Here is a 19,672-nt window from a genome sequence, read left to right on the forward strand (position 1 = left end):
AATCAGGCTTAAGTTTTGTGAGGAATGTCTTAATTTTAGGTTTGGTGGACTTTCCTTTGACCCAGTTTCTGGTGACCCAACAACAATGAAGTCAACAGTTTGGTTTAACAACAAAGGGAGACATGCTCTACCCTCCTTCTATAATGCCCTTTCTAACACAATGCTGAGAGCTACATTGTCTGAGGCTGGAATGACAGACACAGAGAATTTCGGTAATCTTAAGATGTTTGAAAAGATACTGCAGATCTACTTAAATAATATACTGTAAAACATGCTTATAGCGAAGTGCCAGGGACGGACAATTTTGCTTAGTTATAAATGCAATTCTTTATATCTGTTAAGTTCACAATACTGTTTAAAACCATGGGAAAGGAAAATCACTTCGCTATAAGTGAGAATGCATTATAAGAATGAGAATGCATTGTTCACTATGAGTGTGTTTGACTGTATACAAACTTTCCTGTTAAAATTGTATTTTTAAAAGATTTTTATTCCTTTTCATCTAATAGATCATAAAGCTGTACAATTTAGTTTCAAATGATATTTTAAGTACAAATCATTTCTTTTCTTAATGATGGAGAAATTGAGGGTAGTTAATGATAATCTGTGTAATTTCTTTTTGTCCTATCAGGTATCACTGCCATTAATGAACCCATTCTGCTTCATGAACAGCAGCTAACCATTGATACACTGTAAGTTTACAGCACTGTTTTATGTAGATCTTACACACTCTGCAGTAAAACTGTAAAATGACTAAAATTTAAAGCATAACGAGATGGTCGAACAACATTATAAGATATCATTATTGAAAAATACAACAACAACAAAAAAAAACAAGAAATATACAAGGGTTTGATTTAAAAAATGAAACAGATTTGATCTCTTTCCACATATAAAGACTGATTGATGTATTTTGTCTTCCAGAACAAAGAAGGCCTCTGATGTTGGAATTGGACTGTTCATGTTGGTGGCTTTCTCCTTTATCCCCGTGGGCTTCACCATGTATGTCCTGAACGAACTGTTGAAGAAGGAAAAACAACTCTTGTTCCTCAGTGGAACTGGTCCCCTGCTGTACTGGTTCACTGCCATCTTATGGGATATGGTGAGCCATCAAGACTTTAAACATGGGCTGGATTCAAGCCCTTAGTGGCTATGTATGTCTATGTAGAGCTGCGATCTTGAATGATATGCTAGCCTAGCTGCTACATTGGAATAACAAGCATTAATTCATGCATTCAATAGACCTAGCAGATAGCCTAACTGCTAGGCTTAATATCCACTATCTTGAACACAGCCCTTGTTAATCAACTGTTGGCTAGTTATGGTATCAGCCTAGAGAATATCTGACTGAAGTTTACATAGTAGTACAAATCAGTTCTATATACTATAAATATGTAAACGTTGATTTTAATAACAACGAAGAATTAAAGTCTGGGTTCAATTAATATATTGTATATTCCATCATATGTACAGGTCATTTCATGTGTAGTTCTGTAAATAAAATATTTAACAAATAATTCACAGACAAACAAACATACACAAACATCACACAAAACACTGAATTTTCTGGCTAAGGGAAATAACTCCATTTTCCTCATAACTTTAAGGATAAAAAAATAATCATTTCAGGCATTATATTATGCAACTTCATTATCATAAAATAATTTCCTTTTAACTATAAACATTTCCACTCATAGTATCCAAATGAAATTCTATTTACAATACAAATAGACATCACAATATACACAGACTTCACTAAACACAAATCTTACCAAATATATGGTATATGAACCTGATCTTTCCTGATCCTTTAAATTCTCAGTCAGTCATAACTATAATAAATTATCACAAAGTAAGTCTGACTGATTATTGGCAAAATATATTTAAAACTCATAAAAAATAATATTTTACAGAAATCTCATTCACATAACTTTCACACATCATGCTCATAATTACTAATGTTAAAATGTTAATGAACTGACCTGTTTAGTATATTGTCCGTAAGTCCATAATGTCTGGTATACAAATTGTCAATAAATTATTTAGGAACTTTGGAGTCGGTAAAAATACACTGCTCACTCTAAGGGTCTTTTTTGAATGTCTAAAAAATTACTACAATAGAGAGCTTCTCACCAGAGTAGCCAATCAAATACTTGGGTTCACCCATGCATGAATAGCATGCTTGAGTTAATGAAAACACTATGGAAAGCCTTAGTGTAATAAATATACACAAACGCTCTTACTTAGTACTATTTAAAGTATGGAAATACATTAGGGACAAAAATTAAAACAATAAGTCAATGCTGTATTTTTATTAGATAGTGTCTTTATTGATAAAAACACAAGGTCACAAATATTTAGCTATAAATGTCTTAATTATGTAGCCTGTTTTATGATTTTGACCCCATTCTATTTAAGTTCCTGTACTGTCTCACTGTGGCTCTCACCGTTGCTATCATGGCCATCTTCCAAAATCCTGTTTACTGGGAGAGGTCCAACCTAGTAGCCAGTGTGCTCCTTGTAATCCTGTATGGGTAAGTTATATCTAGTTAATTAAAAGTAAGTCTTTCTCTGGCCATAAAGGCCAACACTTCAGCCATATGCTCAGGCTAAGGTTTTGTAGTTTTGTTTTGAAGTTGGGATACTTATGTGCATACCAGTACCTGAGTCATTTGCCAGATCTAATATTTATTCTAGGGTGTAGTTTATTTTTCTGTAGAATTTTAGATGCTAAACTGGAAAAATAATTTATCATACTTGATAAATACAATTTTAGTAGTATCGGTTCATTGCTTTTAATCTGGATACACTGTTATGACTTTGTGGTAGCAGCCAAGTATTGTGACCCACATGTACATGTATCTTTACAAGTCCTAGCCATCTTTTGTGTGTCTATTCTAGCTGGGCATCAATCCCTCTGATGTACAGCATGATGAAGCTGTTCAGAGATACCTCCACGGCCTACATGGTTCTTTTCTGTGGCAGCGTGTTTATTGGAATCACCACTGCCTGCTGTACATTCCTTCTAGAGTACTTCTCAGATTCAGAGGTATGTCAAAATGTTTTTCTTGCATTAATGTTCCAACATCTGCAAATTAAGTGTAAATTTTTGAGTTTATATGTTCTTTAGTTCAGGCAAGCTCTCAATTAATTTTCTTTTCTATGCATCATTATATGTATGTATATTCTAATTCTTCTGTACTCTTATTTTCTATATGTAAACAAGTGACATGTCCCTTACTTTTTTCCAGAAAATTCAGGAAGCATTTGAAATCCTGAGTTATGTGTTCCTGGTGTTCCCTCAATTTAGTTATGTAAATGGCTTCCTGAAGCTTACAGCCAATCAGCTACGTACAGAGATCCTATCGACGTTTAAGCAGGATGCTTATGTGGACCCGTTCTCCTTTGATATGCTGGCCTGGAACTACATTGCCATGGCAATACAGGGTGCTGTGTTCTTCATCATCACTCTACTGACTGAGTTTTCATGTCATTGTTCAAACAGGTATGTACAAGAATTTGTATAAAAGAATGTATGATTGATAAGTAATATTAAATGGCAGTATTTGATATTAACTGATTAACTTGAGCTGTCTGGTTAAAATAAATCTACTTCTGTGAAATTCATTCATAATAGGATCCGGAACATCACATCAGGATTGCATTATATATACGTATATATGTGGTGCTTTATAACGGGGCATTTAATCATTTCTAACAGTCTACTGATGCTACACTTTTTGTATGTGCAGAGTTCCTCACAGCTTATACCACGAGGAAGAGAAGGAGGATGAGGATGTGGGTGCTGAGCGAGCTCGTATCAGGGAAAGCACGACCAGCGGGAATTCTGTCACCGTGTCTAATCTCTCCAAGGTCAGGTTATCATGTCTACTATGGTAGATACACTGGTCAATAAGGACTATCTCTCATAGGTCAAAGGGTTATTTAAGACTTGTGCAAAAAATGAATTACAGTCAAACCTCGTTATCTCGAACTCGAAGGGACTGAGAAAATACTTCGAGATAACCGAGGATTCAAGATATCTAGGGTAAAATACTGAAGGAGTAAGCAGTTGGGACTTCAAAATCGCTTTGACATATCCATGGTATTCAAGATATCCTTGTTAGAGATACCGAATTTCAACTGTATTTACCCATACATTCAAATTTCATTCATGAACTTTAACACAATTTTTGTAATATCCACGTAAAATTATGTGAATTGCAGGTGTATAGACGTGGGGGACATGACTTCCTGGCTGTGAACCAGCTATGCTTTGGGGTGAAGAAGGGAGAGGTAGGTCAGCTGAGATCACTGAAGTCAGACAAAATTGAACTTTTTGTTTTTATTCATGAAAAACCATCAAAAATGTGCTGGATTTGTTAACTTTTACTGCTGTTACTTCGAACATTTTTAGCTTCTTAATTGTAATGCAAAGGTAAACTGTTAAGTTTCATGTAATTCCATCATTTATTGGAAGGGGGGGGGGGGGGAGATCTCTTTACCTGCCTACATGTAAATAAAATTTGATTTCTGTTTTTTTTCCTTATTATAATTGATAATTCGTCTATATTTACTGGGTTTTTTTATTACTGTAAATTTATTCATCTTCAGATGCATTTCAGATAATCATTTAAAAGTTTTGGATTATTATTAATAATGTATCTTTTAGTAGTATTTTTAGATAATTATGAATGATCTTTTTATTTGTAGTGTTTTGGACTGTTAGGTGTGAATGGTGCAGGTAAGACCACCACCTTCAGAATGCTGACAGGTGATATCAAGCCATCCAGTGGGGCAGCTTTCATAAAAAATCACAGGTAATGTTTTAACTAGTAACACCATCAACTTCTTGTACAATAAAAAGTTTTTCATCAAAGAAAAAAGTTTATTAAGCAAAGCATTTATGATTCTATTGAATAAGCTGAAAATGTCATTTAAAATTTAGAATTTTAAAATTTAGGCTGTCTAACAATAAGATGAAAGTAATAGAGATTTTTGTTTTCACAACAGTTCAACTCGAGAAGTCAAATTTAGAAATTAATATTATATGTTTAGCTTATTGAAGAGATTTTGTTTCCCCCACACAGAATTGCGTATGGAGAGTCCAGTTTGGGTCGGGATCTGGGATACTGTCCCCAAGAGGAAGCACTGGATCGTTATCTGACCGGTGGGGAGATGTTACACTTCTATGCCAGGATGAGGGGACTACCCAGAAGCTATAGAAATTACGTAAGTTTTCAATGATATAGAAATTATTTAAGGTCAAGATCTAGTAAATAAGTTTAGACAGCCTTTTGGTGCTATTAGATTTATTAATTAATTTAGACTCACTTTACAGCTACATGTATCATTATACCCCCCCCCCCCATGAAGTTGGGGGGGGGGGTTATACAAGAATCACTTTCTGTCTGTCTGTGCATCTTGTCTGTGCTATATGCTTACTGGAGAAATTTTTGTATTGGAGAATCATTGGAAACTTGGTACAAAGATTGATTGTGTGTCAAGATTTTGACCCAAGGCCATTCCAGCAAGTTCAAGGTCATTGACAGAAAAAGTATGAAATTTTTGTCTGGTCTTTGGAGAAACATTAAAATTTCATACTTCATACAAAGATTGAATATGACCTGAAGATGGGTCATGACCTTAAAACAAGGTCATTTGATTAAGTTCAAGGCCACTATAGAAAAATATTTAATACCTGCCCTGACCATATGGTCATTGCATTGGAGAATATTAAAGGTGCATACTTACCACAAACATTGCATATGATCTGAGGGTATAAATTGATCATGAACCATGGTCATTCCAAGAAGTTCAAGGTCACTAGGAAAAAAGTGTTTTTTCATGCCCTGTCTAATAACTTTCAAGTTAATAGTTGATTCAAGGATTGCTTATGACTTTAAGATGTGTCATAATTTTTGCAAGTTCAAGGTCACTGGCAGAAAAAGTGTTAAATTTAGGTCTGTATATAACTTTCTGATGGTTAACCATTAGAAGTTGATACTTCACACAAATATTACTTATGTCTTGAAGATGTGTCATGACCTTGACCTAAGATCACTCCAGCAAGATAAAGGTCACTGGCAGAAAGAGTATATAATTTTTACTAGAAGTTGGAACTTCCAACAAAATTTTTTGTGAGCTAAAAGTGTGTCATGACCTTGACCAATGTCATTGTGGGAAGAACAAGGTCACTGGCAGAAAAAAACTATAAGTTCTTTTCAGGACTTTAATTTTCTAATGGAGAAACTGGATGCCGTATTTCACTCCAAGATTAATTATTGCCAGAGGTTGTTTCATTTTTTTAACCAAGGTCTTTTTGGCAAGTTCTAGGTCAAGTTTACAGAATTGTGAAGGGGGGGGGGGGGTTATTATTTTGTGAGCTCACTCACTGTACCTCTAGTTAAATTATGTAGAATATGAAGCATTTTCATGGCATTCACTTTGAAATCATGTGGAAAAGTTATCTGGATGCTCATTATCAATTTCATGCTGTTTTAATAAGAGGTCAAGAACCTGTAAATAAGTATTTTCTGGGAGACTGTAGGCAATCTGGATACATTTCATGTATGTTATATGGACAAAATTTACAGCTGATTTTCCTCATTTTTCCTTACGCCCCCCCCCCTTTCCTAATTTTGTTGAGTTCACCAATATATTTAAATTTTGCCATGATTTACATTGGTAAAATAGTAAGATATGGTAATTAAGCATCAGTGAAGAAATTTACTTTTCAAGTTTGAGAGACCTGTAGGCTCTTAGATCTTGACCTTAAGTTATTAATTACATGTACATCTGCACTGATTTTACCAGTAGCAAGAAGTGTTCTAAATAATTGCTGTTTTTATGTATAGACTGTGCAAGACTTGATCCAGAGATTAAAGTTGGCATCCTTTGTTGACAAGCCTGTCCATACATACAGTGGTGGAATGAAGAGGAAGCTGTCTGTAGCCATAGCTCTACTGGGAGAGCCTAATGTTGTCTTCCTGGTCAGTGTTTGACTTACTGTAGGCTTTTTTTTTTGTACTCCTTAGAACTGATGTTTATGAAATTGTATCAACCTGAATATATTTTTCCCATCAGGCTTAATTAGCATTAATTATTTAACCTCCCCACCTTAAAATTTTTGCTGTAGATGTGTATGTCTTTGTATTTGACAGCTTGAAAGATTGAATTCATTAAATGTTCTGTTACAGGATGAGCCAACTACAGGAATGGACCCTACAGCCAAGCGTCAGGTGTGGAATTGTGTGCTGGCAGCCATTAAGAATGGACAGTCTGTTGTCATGACATCACACAGGTCAGTTTATACTACATATTCCGTTATTTTAGCAGAGTTAATATATTTCCGACTCTGATTAAGAAAAAAAAGTTAAATTATTGATGCCATTTTTGGATCTGAATATCAAAAAGAGTCATACACGTTTCTTCAGGTTGAGGTAACTATGCTTAGATGTTTGGTTACACAATATTAAAATAAGTATTTTGTTTTTAGTATGGAAGAATGTGATGCCATTTGCACACGACTAGCCATCATGGTGAATGGGAGCTTCCAGTGCATTGGCAGCTCACAACACCTCAAAGACAAGTAAGTTTTCCTTAATATTAAAATGTTTGGATATCTTTTATTGAATCCAGAAACATTAGTTAAATGATTCTATGTTGTAAACTCTCTGATCTGTAGGTTTGGAAGTGGACACACAGTGACAATATCCCAGTGTGGTCTTCCATCAGAGAGAGAGGGATTAATGAATTTCTTTGAAGCAAGGTTCCCAGGGTCAATATTCAGGGTATGTTAAATTGTATGTATTACTATTCAAAAATGAAATATTGTCGATGTCATTTTTAACCCCAGTTGAAAGTATCTCGCTCTCTCCTACAATTTTGCTCTGCATGTCAAAAAAAGTGTTCCTGGTGAGTTGTTATTTCAGTATATTCATAGAAAACTGATGAAAAATTTTGTCAGGTACAACACCAGGGTATGCTAGAGGTCCAAGTGCCAAGTAACCACACCTCTGTAGCAGACGTCATCCAAGTTCTGGATGAGCAGAAATGTCGAGGAGTCATTCAGAACTACTCTGTCTCTCAAACCACACTGGATGATGTGAGTTTATTTTACATATACTTTCTGCATGATTACTAAACAGGAAATATTTTGTTAGTTTAGAGTTGATATACATGTGAAATTGGAGGTGTTACTTGTGACATCATCAGGTATATCTTTTGTAATTTCTCCTCTGATACACTTTTTTTTTTTTTTCAGGTGTTCCTAAGCTTCTCTCGCGAGCAGACAGATGGGGTGGGAGCCGAAGGAGAGGATTCCTATACAGACTTCAGTAGTGATGCCAGCGAAAATGTCTCACAGATCAGCAGCTCTATTGCAAAGAATCAGTATGCCTACATGAACCCAGGTTATGCTGGAGACAAGGGGGAGAAAATGGGGCAACTGTCAGCAGTATTCATCAATCCTGAGGAAGAGTTCACTGCCCTTTGATCCATTGACATTCTGAAAGTAGTTTCTAATTCAGCATTATAAAATTTTATCACTAATGTTGCTGTGTTACAAGGATATTTCAAATATATTCAAATAGTTCTGTGATATCGGTGCTTCTGTATTGTGTTAAGGTATATCTTTGATAATTTATACCCAACCTTGAATATATTATGGTTTTGATGCACAAGACTGTAAATATGCACAGCAGTTCATGTGAACTTTAAGATATAAAATTCAGGAACTGAATCGATAGTGCTATGTCTGATAAATTTTTTGTCATCCAACTTTAAGTCTGAAGTTTATCTACTCTACCAATGAAATCCATATGTGCAGTTACAGTGTAGTAGCTGATCTTCATTTATTTATTATCATGCATTGAACTTGTATTTTATTAGCCTATTACGCAGAGTAAAACCTCATAAAAGATTATATTTTTATGTATATCAATGAACCAGGGTAAAATTACGTGTACATGTATATTTCAGTGGGGATGTTTTTTTTCTGTTGCATTGATAACATGAGTCTTTATACACAGTATACTGTAAAAGTGAAAGTTTTGTGAGGGTCATTTTTTGTAATTTCTGTTTACCAAACTTTACACCTTCGGGGTTATTTTTGCAAAAATGCGGAAATATTATTAATCATGCATAAAACAAATTACTATACACACTTCTCATGTTTTGCAAATCTTCTCTAATCCCAAAATTCACAGAGATTACCTTCAAATTTTCACATTTACATTATATAAATACTGTGGTTTTGTCATTTTTCATTGAATACCAATTTTTGTTGTTGTTGTGGTTGAGCCATAACATTGGGTGATAATGAACTACATGTTATACTAATTATAGAATGGGACAAAGTAGCTGTTCACAAATTTACATACCAACGAAATATGGCCAATATCTGCTCCCAAAATCAATTTTTGATGGAAAAATCTTTATGGATATTTGCAGACTTCAGAGCATCAAATATTTTCATCAACCATGACATCATATGTTAGACATGACTTTAAGAAAATGATGTAAATTGAGAATTCCAATGATTTTGAAAGAAAAAAGTATATTTTACATTGATATTTTGATTGGAAGTTATTGAGCCAATGTCAGCTAAGACTTGATCATTTGATATAATGTGTAGAATGATTCATGTATATCAATAAATATTTGTCTAAATATAGTACTAGAATAAGTTACTCTGTAAATACTATTGTCAAAATTTAAACAAACTTTGAGCAATTTGTCCTCTTCTTAAAAAATAACAAAAAATCCCAATAGTTTGTAATGTCAAAGGGACAAAAAATGCTTAATATGGTCTTCCATTCCATAATATATTTTGATATATTCAGATTTCTAATACAATATACTGGTAAACAAATATGCATGTTTCAAGAGATTTTCAAAATATGACTTTTATGGGGGCAGGAATATGCCTTTACCATGTATAGTTCTTTGATCCCGACAAAGATTAATGAAACCACAGGGTGTAGTCCTAATTTATAACCCTTTCATTTTTATGTACAGTTCATATGATCTATTTTTCAGTGAGATATTGTAAAATCCTTATCACTTTCTTTTTTAATGTTGTTCAGTTTTTAGAATGTCTTTGTAGCATATTATCTACAATTAACAATGCAATTTTTAGTGATATGACTGTTTTATTCTATTAAACTGGTTATCTGTAAAACATAATCGTATTTCATGAACAAATATCCAGTACTCCATTTATTCTCCACTTTATCTGTAATCATTGGCTTTTTTTTTTTTTTTACAGAGAACCAGTTTATAGCTTGTTGTCAATTATAATATATATATGGTGCAACTTTGGATACCAATGCAAAATGCTTTAAATAATTTTAATTACACTAATTTTACAAGCAAATCATTAAATAAAAAATATAGTTTCCTAATTTGTGATTGTTGTTATTTAAAGCAGGAGAAAATGTATGCTAGCTGGACAAAGAATCGAACACGGGATCCCTGCATTACTAGTTAGGTGCTCTAACCACTGAGCTACCCATGTCGATATCCATACCATTACATATGTATTCAAAAAATTTATGATGTGCTAGAAAGGTTTGATTGTGTAAGGCTCCTCAACTTTAAACTGGTCATGGTAGCCTATATGTAGAGTGCTTGCTTCGTGATGAGGTCTGTGTTCGATTCTTGTTCCCAGCACTACATCAAACATACGATGTATGACATAAGTAATGACTTTTCCTTTGCCAAGTGCCAGGCATTTAATAGGTGTGAAAGTCATGGATCTTTTGAATATGACCTTCAAAGTGTAGGTTCCTGTAGGCATTGGCATGGTAAAGAATCATCACTGCTCAATGGCCCTGAGTGCCGTCTAAATTTGAAGTCCGACGATATTTGGTGATGTCTCTATTTTTGCAAGGGAGGTAAAAACAATCAGCCCTAGGAAAATGCCTTTCTTAGCCTTTGAGTAGAAAAAATAGCTTGCAATGAAAAACTCTTAATTTAAGCAAATAAAGATCAAAGTATGGTTTACTGTCCACTGTGTCATCTTGCAGCCGATTTTGACGTAAATCATATAATGATAATTTTAAAACTCCATATTTTAAAATTTAAATCCACAACGTTTACAGAAATAAGTTTTTAGAATGCTACTTTTTGCAATTCACCTCAACTACCAGGTAAGTCCAGCATAAAATTGTTTGTTTCCCTCACAGAATTTTTTGAAAATCTCTGTTTAAAAACAAACCTATGCCATCCAAATAAACAAGAACCCCCTCTACAACAGAAGAAAAGCTGAGTCTAAATACTATGTATTATCCTAGAAACCTACCATGCATGGAAAAGGCTCAACTCAAGCTCTTTCTAATATTTTTAAAACTTGAAGTTTTAAATTTATCAACTTCAGATTTATACAGTAGTAATTTAAGCTTCTCAAATTATTTCACATTAAAATCTGATTGATATTTACACGACTGTATATACATCAAGGTGATGACAATGTTACTTGCAGAAAATTAGATCAAGTTTTGAACAAGAGGCCCATGGGCCACATCACTCACCTGAGTACTTTTGCTAGGAAAAAAGCAGAAATCAGTTCAGTATTGAAAAGTGTATATAAAGGTGGTGCTGGGGGAGGGGGTGGTGGTGATTTGAACAAATGTGAATCTACACTACCTGAGGATGCTTCTATATTTCTTTGACTAATCATAGCTTTAGTAGATTGTTCAAGATTTTTCATATACATTTGATCTTCCATTGTGTCCTTGCCCTATCCCAAGGGAACATGATTTCAACAAACTTGATTCTACACTATCTGAGGATGCTTCTGAATTAAAATGAATGTGATAATCATGGCTTTGCGGTTTTTGAGATTTTTCGCACATATTCCTATGTAAAAAAAAAAATCATCACCCATTGTGGCCCCACCCTACCCCCAGAGGTCATGATTTGAACAAACTTGATTTTACACTACCTGAGTGTGCTTTCATATATTTATAATATGACCAATGATGGCTTTGCTGTTCTTGACTGGAAGATTTTTAAAGATTTTTCCTATGTATTCCATTTGTAAAAATTTGATTGCCCATAGTGGCCCCGCCCTACCCCCATGGGGTCATGATTTGATTCTACACTACCTGAGGATGCTTCCATATGAATACATGTATAATCAATCATGGCTTTGCTGTTCTTGAGAAGAAGATTTTCAAAGATTTTTTCCTACGTATTCCTGTGTAAAACTATGATTGCCCATTGTGGCCCCACCCATCATGGGGGTCAAGATTTGAACAAACTTGAATGTACACTACCTGAAGATGATTCCACATAAGTTTCATCTTTTCTAGCCCAGTGGTTCTTGAGAAGAAGATTTTTAAAAATGTTGTTAATTTTCACCAATTTGTAATTATCTCCCATTAGAAAAAGGTGTGGCCCTTCAAGGAAACTTTGTGGCAAATTTGGTTGACATTGGCCCAGTGGCTCCTAAGAAGAAGTTGAAAATGTGAAAAGTTTACAGACAGACAGGCGGATGCTGGACAAAATGTAATTAGAAAAGTTCACTTGAGCCTTCCGCTCAGGTGAGCTAAAAATTGGTAGATATAATATCTTTTATGCAATAGCGCAATATTCAAGTTTATGTGACTTTTGGGTCCAATGGTCAATAAAAAGAGTCTCAGCTCTACAAGAATTAAGCTTCTGTAATTTCTTCAGTACAAGAACCTTTATTAAGATCCTGCCACTCAACCTCTTTGACTTATACCCTGTCTTATGATTTAAAATGGCTAAAGGCATCTTTTTTGATTCATCATTATTTGCGTATCATATTCTGTTTTATTATTTGTTCTACAACATAATTAAGTACTGTCATACTCAAAGACCATTTTCGATGAGAATTTTGTTAATTCAGTTTAAGATCTTATCTAAACAGGATACATCTAAGATCAAAGGGGTTGAATGGTTTCTGACTTTCTGTTACCAATCAATACTATCGGTACTTTGATTTCACGAGAATTTTCAATTTGTGTCGGGTTTGGTATACAATTAATATTGAAAAAGCAACAAGTGCGTTTGGAGGAGGTATAATATGTATGCTGTTTTGGATCTCGTAACCAGCCTCTATAACCAGGCAGAGCGCATGCGCGCAATAAATTTCCATCGAGATCGGAAAACACCAGGGAGGAAATTCGGAATATATAATGGAAACTAGTAATGCGGAATGATACTATAGTCAGATCCAGAAATTTATGCATAATTCGATCAACTTTTATTTAAAAAAAAAAAACAGAAAAATAAATGAATCAACTTTACAGTTAGTTTTTATTTATTCATTTTATTTATTTATTTATTTATGTATTTTATTTTATTTTATTTTATTTATTTATTTATTTATTTATTTATTTATTTATTTATCAATCATTCTTATAATTAATTAACTAAGTAACTGATTAATTCATTAAAAAATGTATTTATGTATTTTTTTTTAATTAATTTATTACATTCTTTCGTTCATTTATTAATCATTCCATCCATTAATTAATTGTCTATTATTTAATTCTTTCATTTATTAATTTGTGTGTATGTTTGTTTATTTATTTATTTATTATTCTAATAATTAAATGATAAAATAAATGATCAATTCATTAAGAAGTTCATTTATTTGTTTGTTTGTTTATTTATTTATTATATTCATTCTTTCATTTATTCCTATTCTATTAATTAATTAATTTATTTATTTATTTATTTATGCATTTATTTATTTATGCATTTATTTATTCGTATGTTTATTTATTTTTTTTCTTTATTTTTTATTTCTTGATTGATTTATTTATGCATTTATCATTGATCACTTTTATAAATTAATTGTTTTTACAGGGTTTGTATACTTATTACCAGGGTTTGTTTTTGTTTTGCCATAGTTTGTATACCATCACCAGGGTCTGTATTTCTATCACTAGGGTTTTGATATCTATCACCATGGTCTGTACATCTATCACCATGGTCTCTATTTCTATTATCAGGGTCTGTATTATCCATCACCAGGGTGTGTGTATCTATCACCAGGGTCTGTATTATCTATTACCAGGAACTGTATATCTATCACCAGGGTCTGTATTATCTATCACCAGGGTCTATATACCTATCACCAGGGTCTGTAATATCTATCACAAGGGTCCTTATACCCATCACCAGGGTCTGTATACCTATCACCAGGGTCTGTATAGCCATCACCAGGGTCTGAATACCTATCACAAGGGTCTGTATACCCATAACCAGGATATGTATGCCCATCACCAAGGTCTGTTTACCCATCACCAGGGTCTGTATACCCATCACCAGGGTCTGTAATAACTATCACCAGGCTCCTTATACCCATCACCAGGATCTGTATACTATCACCAGGGTCTGTATACCCATAACCGGGATATGTATACCCATCACCAGGGTCTGTATACCCATCACCAGGGTCTGAATACTTATCACCAGGGTCTGTATTATCTATCACCAGGGTCTGTTTACCCATCACCAGGGTCTGTATACCTATCACCAGGGTCTCTATTATCTATCACCAGGGTCTGTATACCTATCACCAGGGTCCTTATACCCATCACCAGGGTCTGTATACCCATCACCAGGGTCTGAATACTTATCACCAGGGTCTGTATTATCTATCACCAGGGTCTGTTTACCCATCACCAGGATCTGTATACTATCACCAGGGTCTGTATACCCATAACCAGGATATGTATACCCATCACCAGGGTCTGAATACTTATCACCAGGGTCTGTATTATCTATCACCAGGGTCTGTTTACCCATCACCAGGGTCTGAATACTTATCACCAGGGTCCTTATACCTATCACCAGGGTCTGTATACCCATCACCAGGGTCTGTATACCCATCACCAGGGTCTGAATACTTATCACCAGGGTCTGTATTATCTATCACCAGGGTCTGTTTACCCATCACCAGGGTCTGTATACCCATCACCAGGGTCTGAATACTTATCACCAGGGTCTGTATTATCTATCACCAGGGTCTGTTTACCCATCACCAGGGTCTGTATACCCATCACCAGGGTCTGTATACCCATCACCAGGGTCTGAATACTTATCACCAGGGTCTGTATTATCTATCACCAGGGTCTGTTTACCCATCACCAGGATCTGTATACCCATCACCAGGGTCTGTATACCCATCACCAAGGTCTGTATACCCATCACTAGGGTCTGTATACCAATCACCAGGGTCTGTATTATCTATCACCAGGAACTGTATATCAATCACCAGGGTCTGTATACCCATCACCAGGGTCTCTATTATCTATCACCAGGGTCTATATACCTATCACCAGGGTCCTTATACCCATCACCAGGGTCTGTATACCCATCACCAGGGTCTGAATACTTATCACCAGGGTCTGTATTATCTATCACCAGGGTCTGTTTACCCATCACCAGGATCTGTATACTATCACCAGGGTCTGTATACCCATAACCAGGATATGTATACCCATCACCAGGGTCTGTATACCCATCACCAGGGTCTGAATACTTATCACCAGGGTCTGTATTATCTATCACCAGGGTCTGTATACCCATCACCAGGGTCTGTATACCCATCACCAGGGTCTGTATACCCATCACCAGGGTCTGAATACTTATCACCAGGGTCTGTATTATCTATCACCAGGGTCTGTTTACCCATCACCAGGGTCTGTATACCCATCACCAGGGTCTGAATACTTATCACCAGGGTCTGTATTATCTATCACCAGGGTCTGTTTACCCATCACCAGGGTCTGTATACCCATCACCAGGGTCTGTATACCCATCACCAGGGTCTGAATACTTATCACAAGGGTCTGTATTATCTATCACCAGGGTCTGTTTACCCATCACCAGGATCTGTATACCCATCACCAGGGTCTGTATACCCATCACCAGGGTCTGAATACTTATCACCAGGGTCTGTATTATCTATCACCAGGGTCTGTTTACCCATCACCAGGGCCTGTATACCTATCACCAGGGTCTGTATACCCACCACCAGGGTCTGTATACCCATCACCAGGGTCTGAATACTTATCACCAGGGTCTGTATTATCTATCACCAGGGTCTGTTTACCCATCACCAGGGTCTGCATACCCATCACCAGGGTCTGAATACTTATCACCAGGGTCTGTATTATCTATCACCAGGGTCTGTTTACCCATCACCAGGGTCTGTATACCCATCACCAGGGTCTGTATACCCATCACCAGGGTCTGAATACTTATCACCAGGGTCTGTATTATCTATCACCAGGGTCTGTTTACCCATCACCAGGATCTGTATACCCATCACCAGGGTCTGTATACCCATCACCAGGGTCTGTATACCCATCAGCAGGGTCTGTATACCAATCACCAGGGTCTGTATTATCTATCACCAGGAACTGTATATCAATCACCAGAGTCTGTATACCTATCACCAGGGTCTCTTTTATCTATCACCAGAGTCTATATACCTATCACCAGGGTCCTTATACCCATCACCAGGGTCTGTATACCCATCACCAGGGTCTGAATACTTATCACCAGGGTCTGTATTATCTATCACCAGGGTCTGTTTACCCATCACCAGGATCTGTATACTATCACCAGGGTCTGTATACCCATAACCAGGATATGTATACCCATCACCAGGGTCTGTATACCCATCACCAGGGTCTGAATACTTATCACCAGGGTCTGTATTATCTATCACCAGGGTCTGTTTACCCATCACCAGGGTCTGAATACTTATCACCAGGGTCCTTATACCTATCACCAGGGTCTGTATACCCATCACCAGGGTCTGTATACCCATCACCAGGGTCTGAATACTTATCACCAGGGTCTGTATTATCTATCACCAGGGTCTGTTTACCCATCACCAGGATCTGTATACCCATCACCAGGGTCTGTATACCCATCACCAAGGTCTGTATACCCATCACCAGGGTCTGTATACCAATCACCAGGGTCTGTATTATCTATCACCAGGAACTGTATATCAATCACCAGAGTCTGTATACCTATCACCAGGGTCTCTTTTATCTATCACCAGAGTCTATATACCTATCACCAGGGTCCTTATACCCATCACCAGGGTCTGTATACCCATCACCAGGGTCTGAATACTTATCACCAGGGTCTGTATTATCTATCACCAGGGTCTGTTTACTCATCACCAGGGTCTGTATACCCATCACCAGGGTCTGTATTATCTATCAACAAGGTCTGTATACCCATCACCAGGGTCTGTATACCTATCACCAGGGTGTGTATTATCTGTCACCAGAGTCTGTATACCTATCACCAGGGTCTGTATACTTATCACTGGGGTGTGTATTTTCCTTCACCAGAGTCTGTATACCTATCACCAGGGTCTGTATTATCTAGTACCAAGGTCTGTATAGCTATCACCAGAAACTGTATATCTAACACCAGGGTCTGTATTATCTATCACCAGGGTTTGGGTATCGATCTATCACCAGAGTCTGTAAATCTATCACAAGGGTCTGTATTATCTGTCATTAGGGTCTGTATGTACCCATCAGCAGGGTGTGTATACCTTTCACCAGAGAATGTGGAACTATTACCAGGGTCTGTATGTCTATTACCAGCATCTGTATTTCTATAACAAGGGTCTGTATTATCTATTAAAAGGGTCTGTATACTTATCACCGGGGTCTGTATTATCTATCACTAGGGCCTCTATTATCTATCACTAGAGCTGTACATCTATCACCAGTGTCTGTATACCCATCACCTGTTTGTCTGTCCGCAAAAACTTGCCCATTACTTTTGATTGGTTGGACCTATGGCTTTCATATTTCACATGTGCATTCCTTGTAATAAGGCCTTTGTTTGGGTTCAAACATATTTGACATTTTGACCTTGATCTTGGAGTTTTGCCCACTTTTGCAAGAATTTACCAAACTTTAACCTTGGCTATAAACTTTTGAACAGTTGGTGCAAGGGCTTTCATACTTTATATGTGTATTCATAATAACAAGACCTTTCATCGGATATAAAAAAAATTGACCTTGACCTTTTAGTTTTACCAACTTTTAAAAATTTTAACCTTGAGCAGTTAGTATCAGGGCCTTTATTTTCCACATATGTATTCCTTGTGACAAATCCTTTCTTTGGGTTCCAACATATTTGAAATTTTGACCTTTACTTTGGAATAAAACCTACTTTTGAAAAACTTTAATCTTGGCCATATATTTTGGACAGTTGGTTCTTATTCTTTAATGTTTTTCATGGGTATTTCTTATAACAAGGCCTTACCCTGGGTACCTTTAATTTGACCCTTTGACCTTGACCTTGCAGTTTGACCTACATTTAAAAAACTTTAACCTGGGCTAAACCTTTTTAATGGTTAATAGATATATTCACTGAGCGTCCTTTCTTTGGGTAACAACATTTTCAGCTATTAATATTTGAGTTTGAGTTGCATTTGAGAAACTTTAACCATTTCCAAAAGCTGCCATACAGGGACATCAGTGTTTCACAAACACATCTTGTTTTAATTTGAAATACCAAACAAAATTAAATTGAAATATTCGATAAGAACCATTATAGTTATTTTCAGCTATTAATATTTGAGTTTGAGTTGCATTTGAGAAACTTTAACCATTGCCAAAAGCTGCCATACAGGGACATCAGTGTTTCACAAACACATCTTGTTTTAATTTGAAATACCAAACAAAATTAAATTGAAATATTCGATAAGAACCATTATAGTTTTTTAGATAATTTTGTTCACTAAAGAAGAGAAAGTCCTTTGCTGTAAAGTGAGGTTTATTTGTACGTTTATTTGTTCACTAATTTGTTTATTTATTTTTGGCCTGAAATGACCATGTTATAGACCGTTCGAGAAATTAATACGATATGTTCTTTGACATCAAACATATCAAACTTTCATGTATACTTAGCTTTAAAGTCTGCATTTGGACTGTGCGACTTTGTAAAAATATATTTTAATGAACGCCTGCACTGAAAATTTAAGTTTAAATTTCAATTTAAATTTAAGGAGCTATAACCTAGCGATTACATGTATTTTTATTGGGGGGAGTGGGTTAAACTCACTATTTATAACAAGGTGTTGTCAGTCTAACTATCATGATAAATAAATAAGGATGGCTAAATAATTGTCTGGAATGTGTTGCTTGGAATTTATTTCAAGGCCTAAACATGTAGATCAAAGTGTAGGGAAATGTGGACCAATAATAACGACCCCCTTATAGATTTTCAAGGCTCCTTCTTCGGTGTTAATACTACAAATTTTATTTATTTTATTTGTATTTACAATTCATCAAATTATAAGTTCAGATTAACAATTTGTTATTACAATTTTTTATCTTTTATAAAACAAGTTAACATTTTATAATTGCAAATTATTGATTTGTTGTTATAATGTTGTATAAATATTTTCCTTCCTGCTGAGTTAATGTTAAAGTATGAATTTGAATTCCCCCAATACCGATGTACAAAAATCACCGTTACAGAAAACAAGATGTGTTTGTGAAACACTGATGCCCCCGTATGGCAACTTATAGCGAAGGTTAAACTTTCTCAAATGCAAATCAAATATGTTGGTACCCAAAGTAAGGTCTTGTCCCGAGGAATAAACCTGTGAAATATGAAAGCCCCAGTAGCAATAGATATGTAT

The 19,672-nt window shown here is 35.6% G+C and overlaps 1 protein-coding gene across 1 annotated transcript in view; it reads left to right on the top strand.

Annotated features, from left to right (window-relative positions):
• The window catches only part of LOC133200204 (uncharacterized), a 69,720-nt gene extending 59,352 nt beyond the window's left edge, over nucleotides 1–10,368 (top strand). The window contains exons 89-104 of the mRNA XM_061336007.1: nucleotides 40–212; nucleotides 632–692; nucleotides 925–1,102; nucleotides 2,419–2,534; nucleotides 2,902–3,049; nucleotides 3,252–3,505; nucleotides 3,753–3,873; nucleotides 4,228–4,296; nucleotides 4,714–4,820; nucleotides 5,091–5,232; nucleotides 6,858–6,992; nucleotides 7,200–7,303; nucleotides 7,499–7,591; nucleotides 7,688–7,793; nucleotides 7,970–8,107; nucleotides 8,267–10,368. Of these exons, the coding sequence (XP_061191991.1) occupies nucleotides 40–212; nucleotides 632–692; nucleotides 925–1,102; nucleotides 2,419–2,534; nucleotides 2,902–3,049; nucleotides 3,252–3,505; nucleotides 3,753–3,873; nucleotides 4,228–4,296; nucleotides 4,714–4,820; nucleotides 5,091–5,232; nucleotides 6,858–6,992; nucleotides 7,200–7,303; nucleotides 7,499–7,591; nucleotides 7,688–7,793; nucleotides 7,970–8,107; nucleotides 8,267–8,497 (2,176 nt within the window). The 3' untranslated portion in view covers nucleotides 8,498–10,368. The remainder of the gene's footprint in view (nucleotides 1–39; nucleotides 213–631; nucleotides 693–924; nucleotides 1,103–2,418; nucleotides 2,535–2,901; nucleotides 3,050–3,251; nucleotides 3,506–3,752; nucleotides 3,874–4,227; nucleotides 4,297–4,713; nucleotides 4,821–5,090; nucleotides 5,233–6,857; nucleotides 6,993–7,199; nucleotides 7,304–7,498; nucleotides 7,592–7,687; nucleotides 7,794–7,969; nucleotides 8,108–8,266) is intronic.
• Nucleotides 10,369–19,672: the final 9,304 nt, after the last annotated feature.

This window comes from Saccostrea echinata, unplaced genomic scaffold, assembly GCF_033153115.1.
Source record: "Saccostrea echinata isolate AGI-Se365-2 ecotype Australia unplaced genomic scaffold, CSIRO_AGI_Sech_v1 ptg000037l, whole genome shotgun sequence".
In the NCBI taxonomy this organism is placed as follows: domain Eukaryota; kingdom Metazoa; phylum Mollusca; class Bivalvia; order Ostreida; family Ostreidae; genus Saccostrea; species Saccostrea echinata.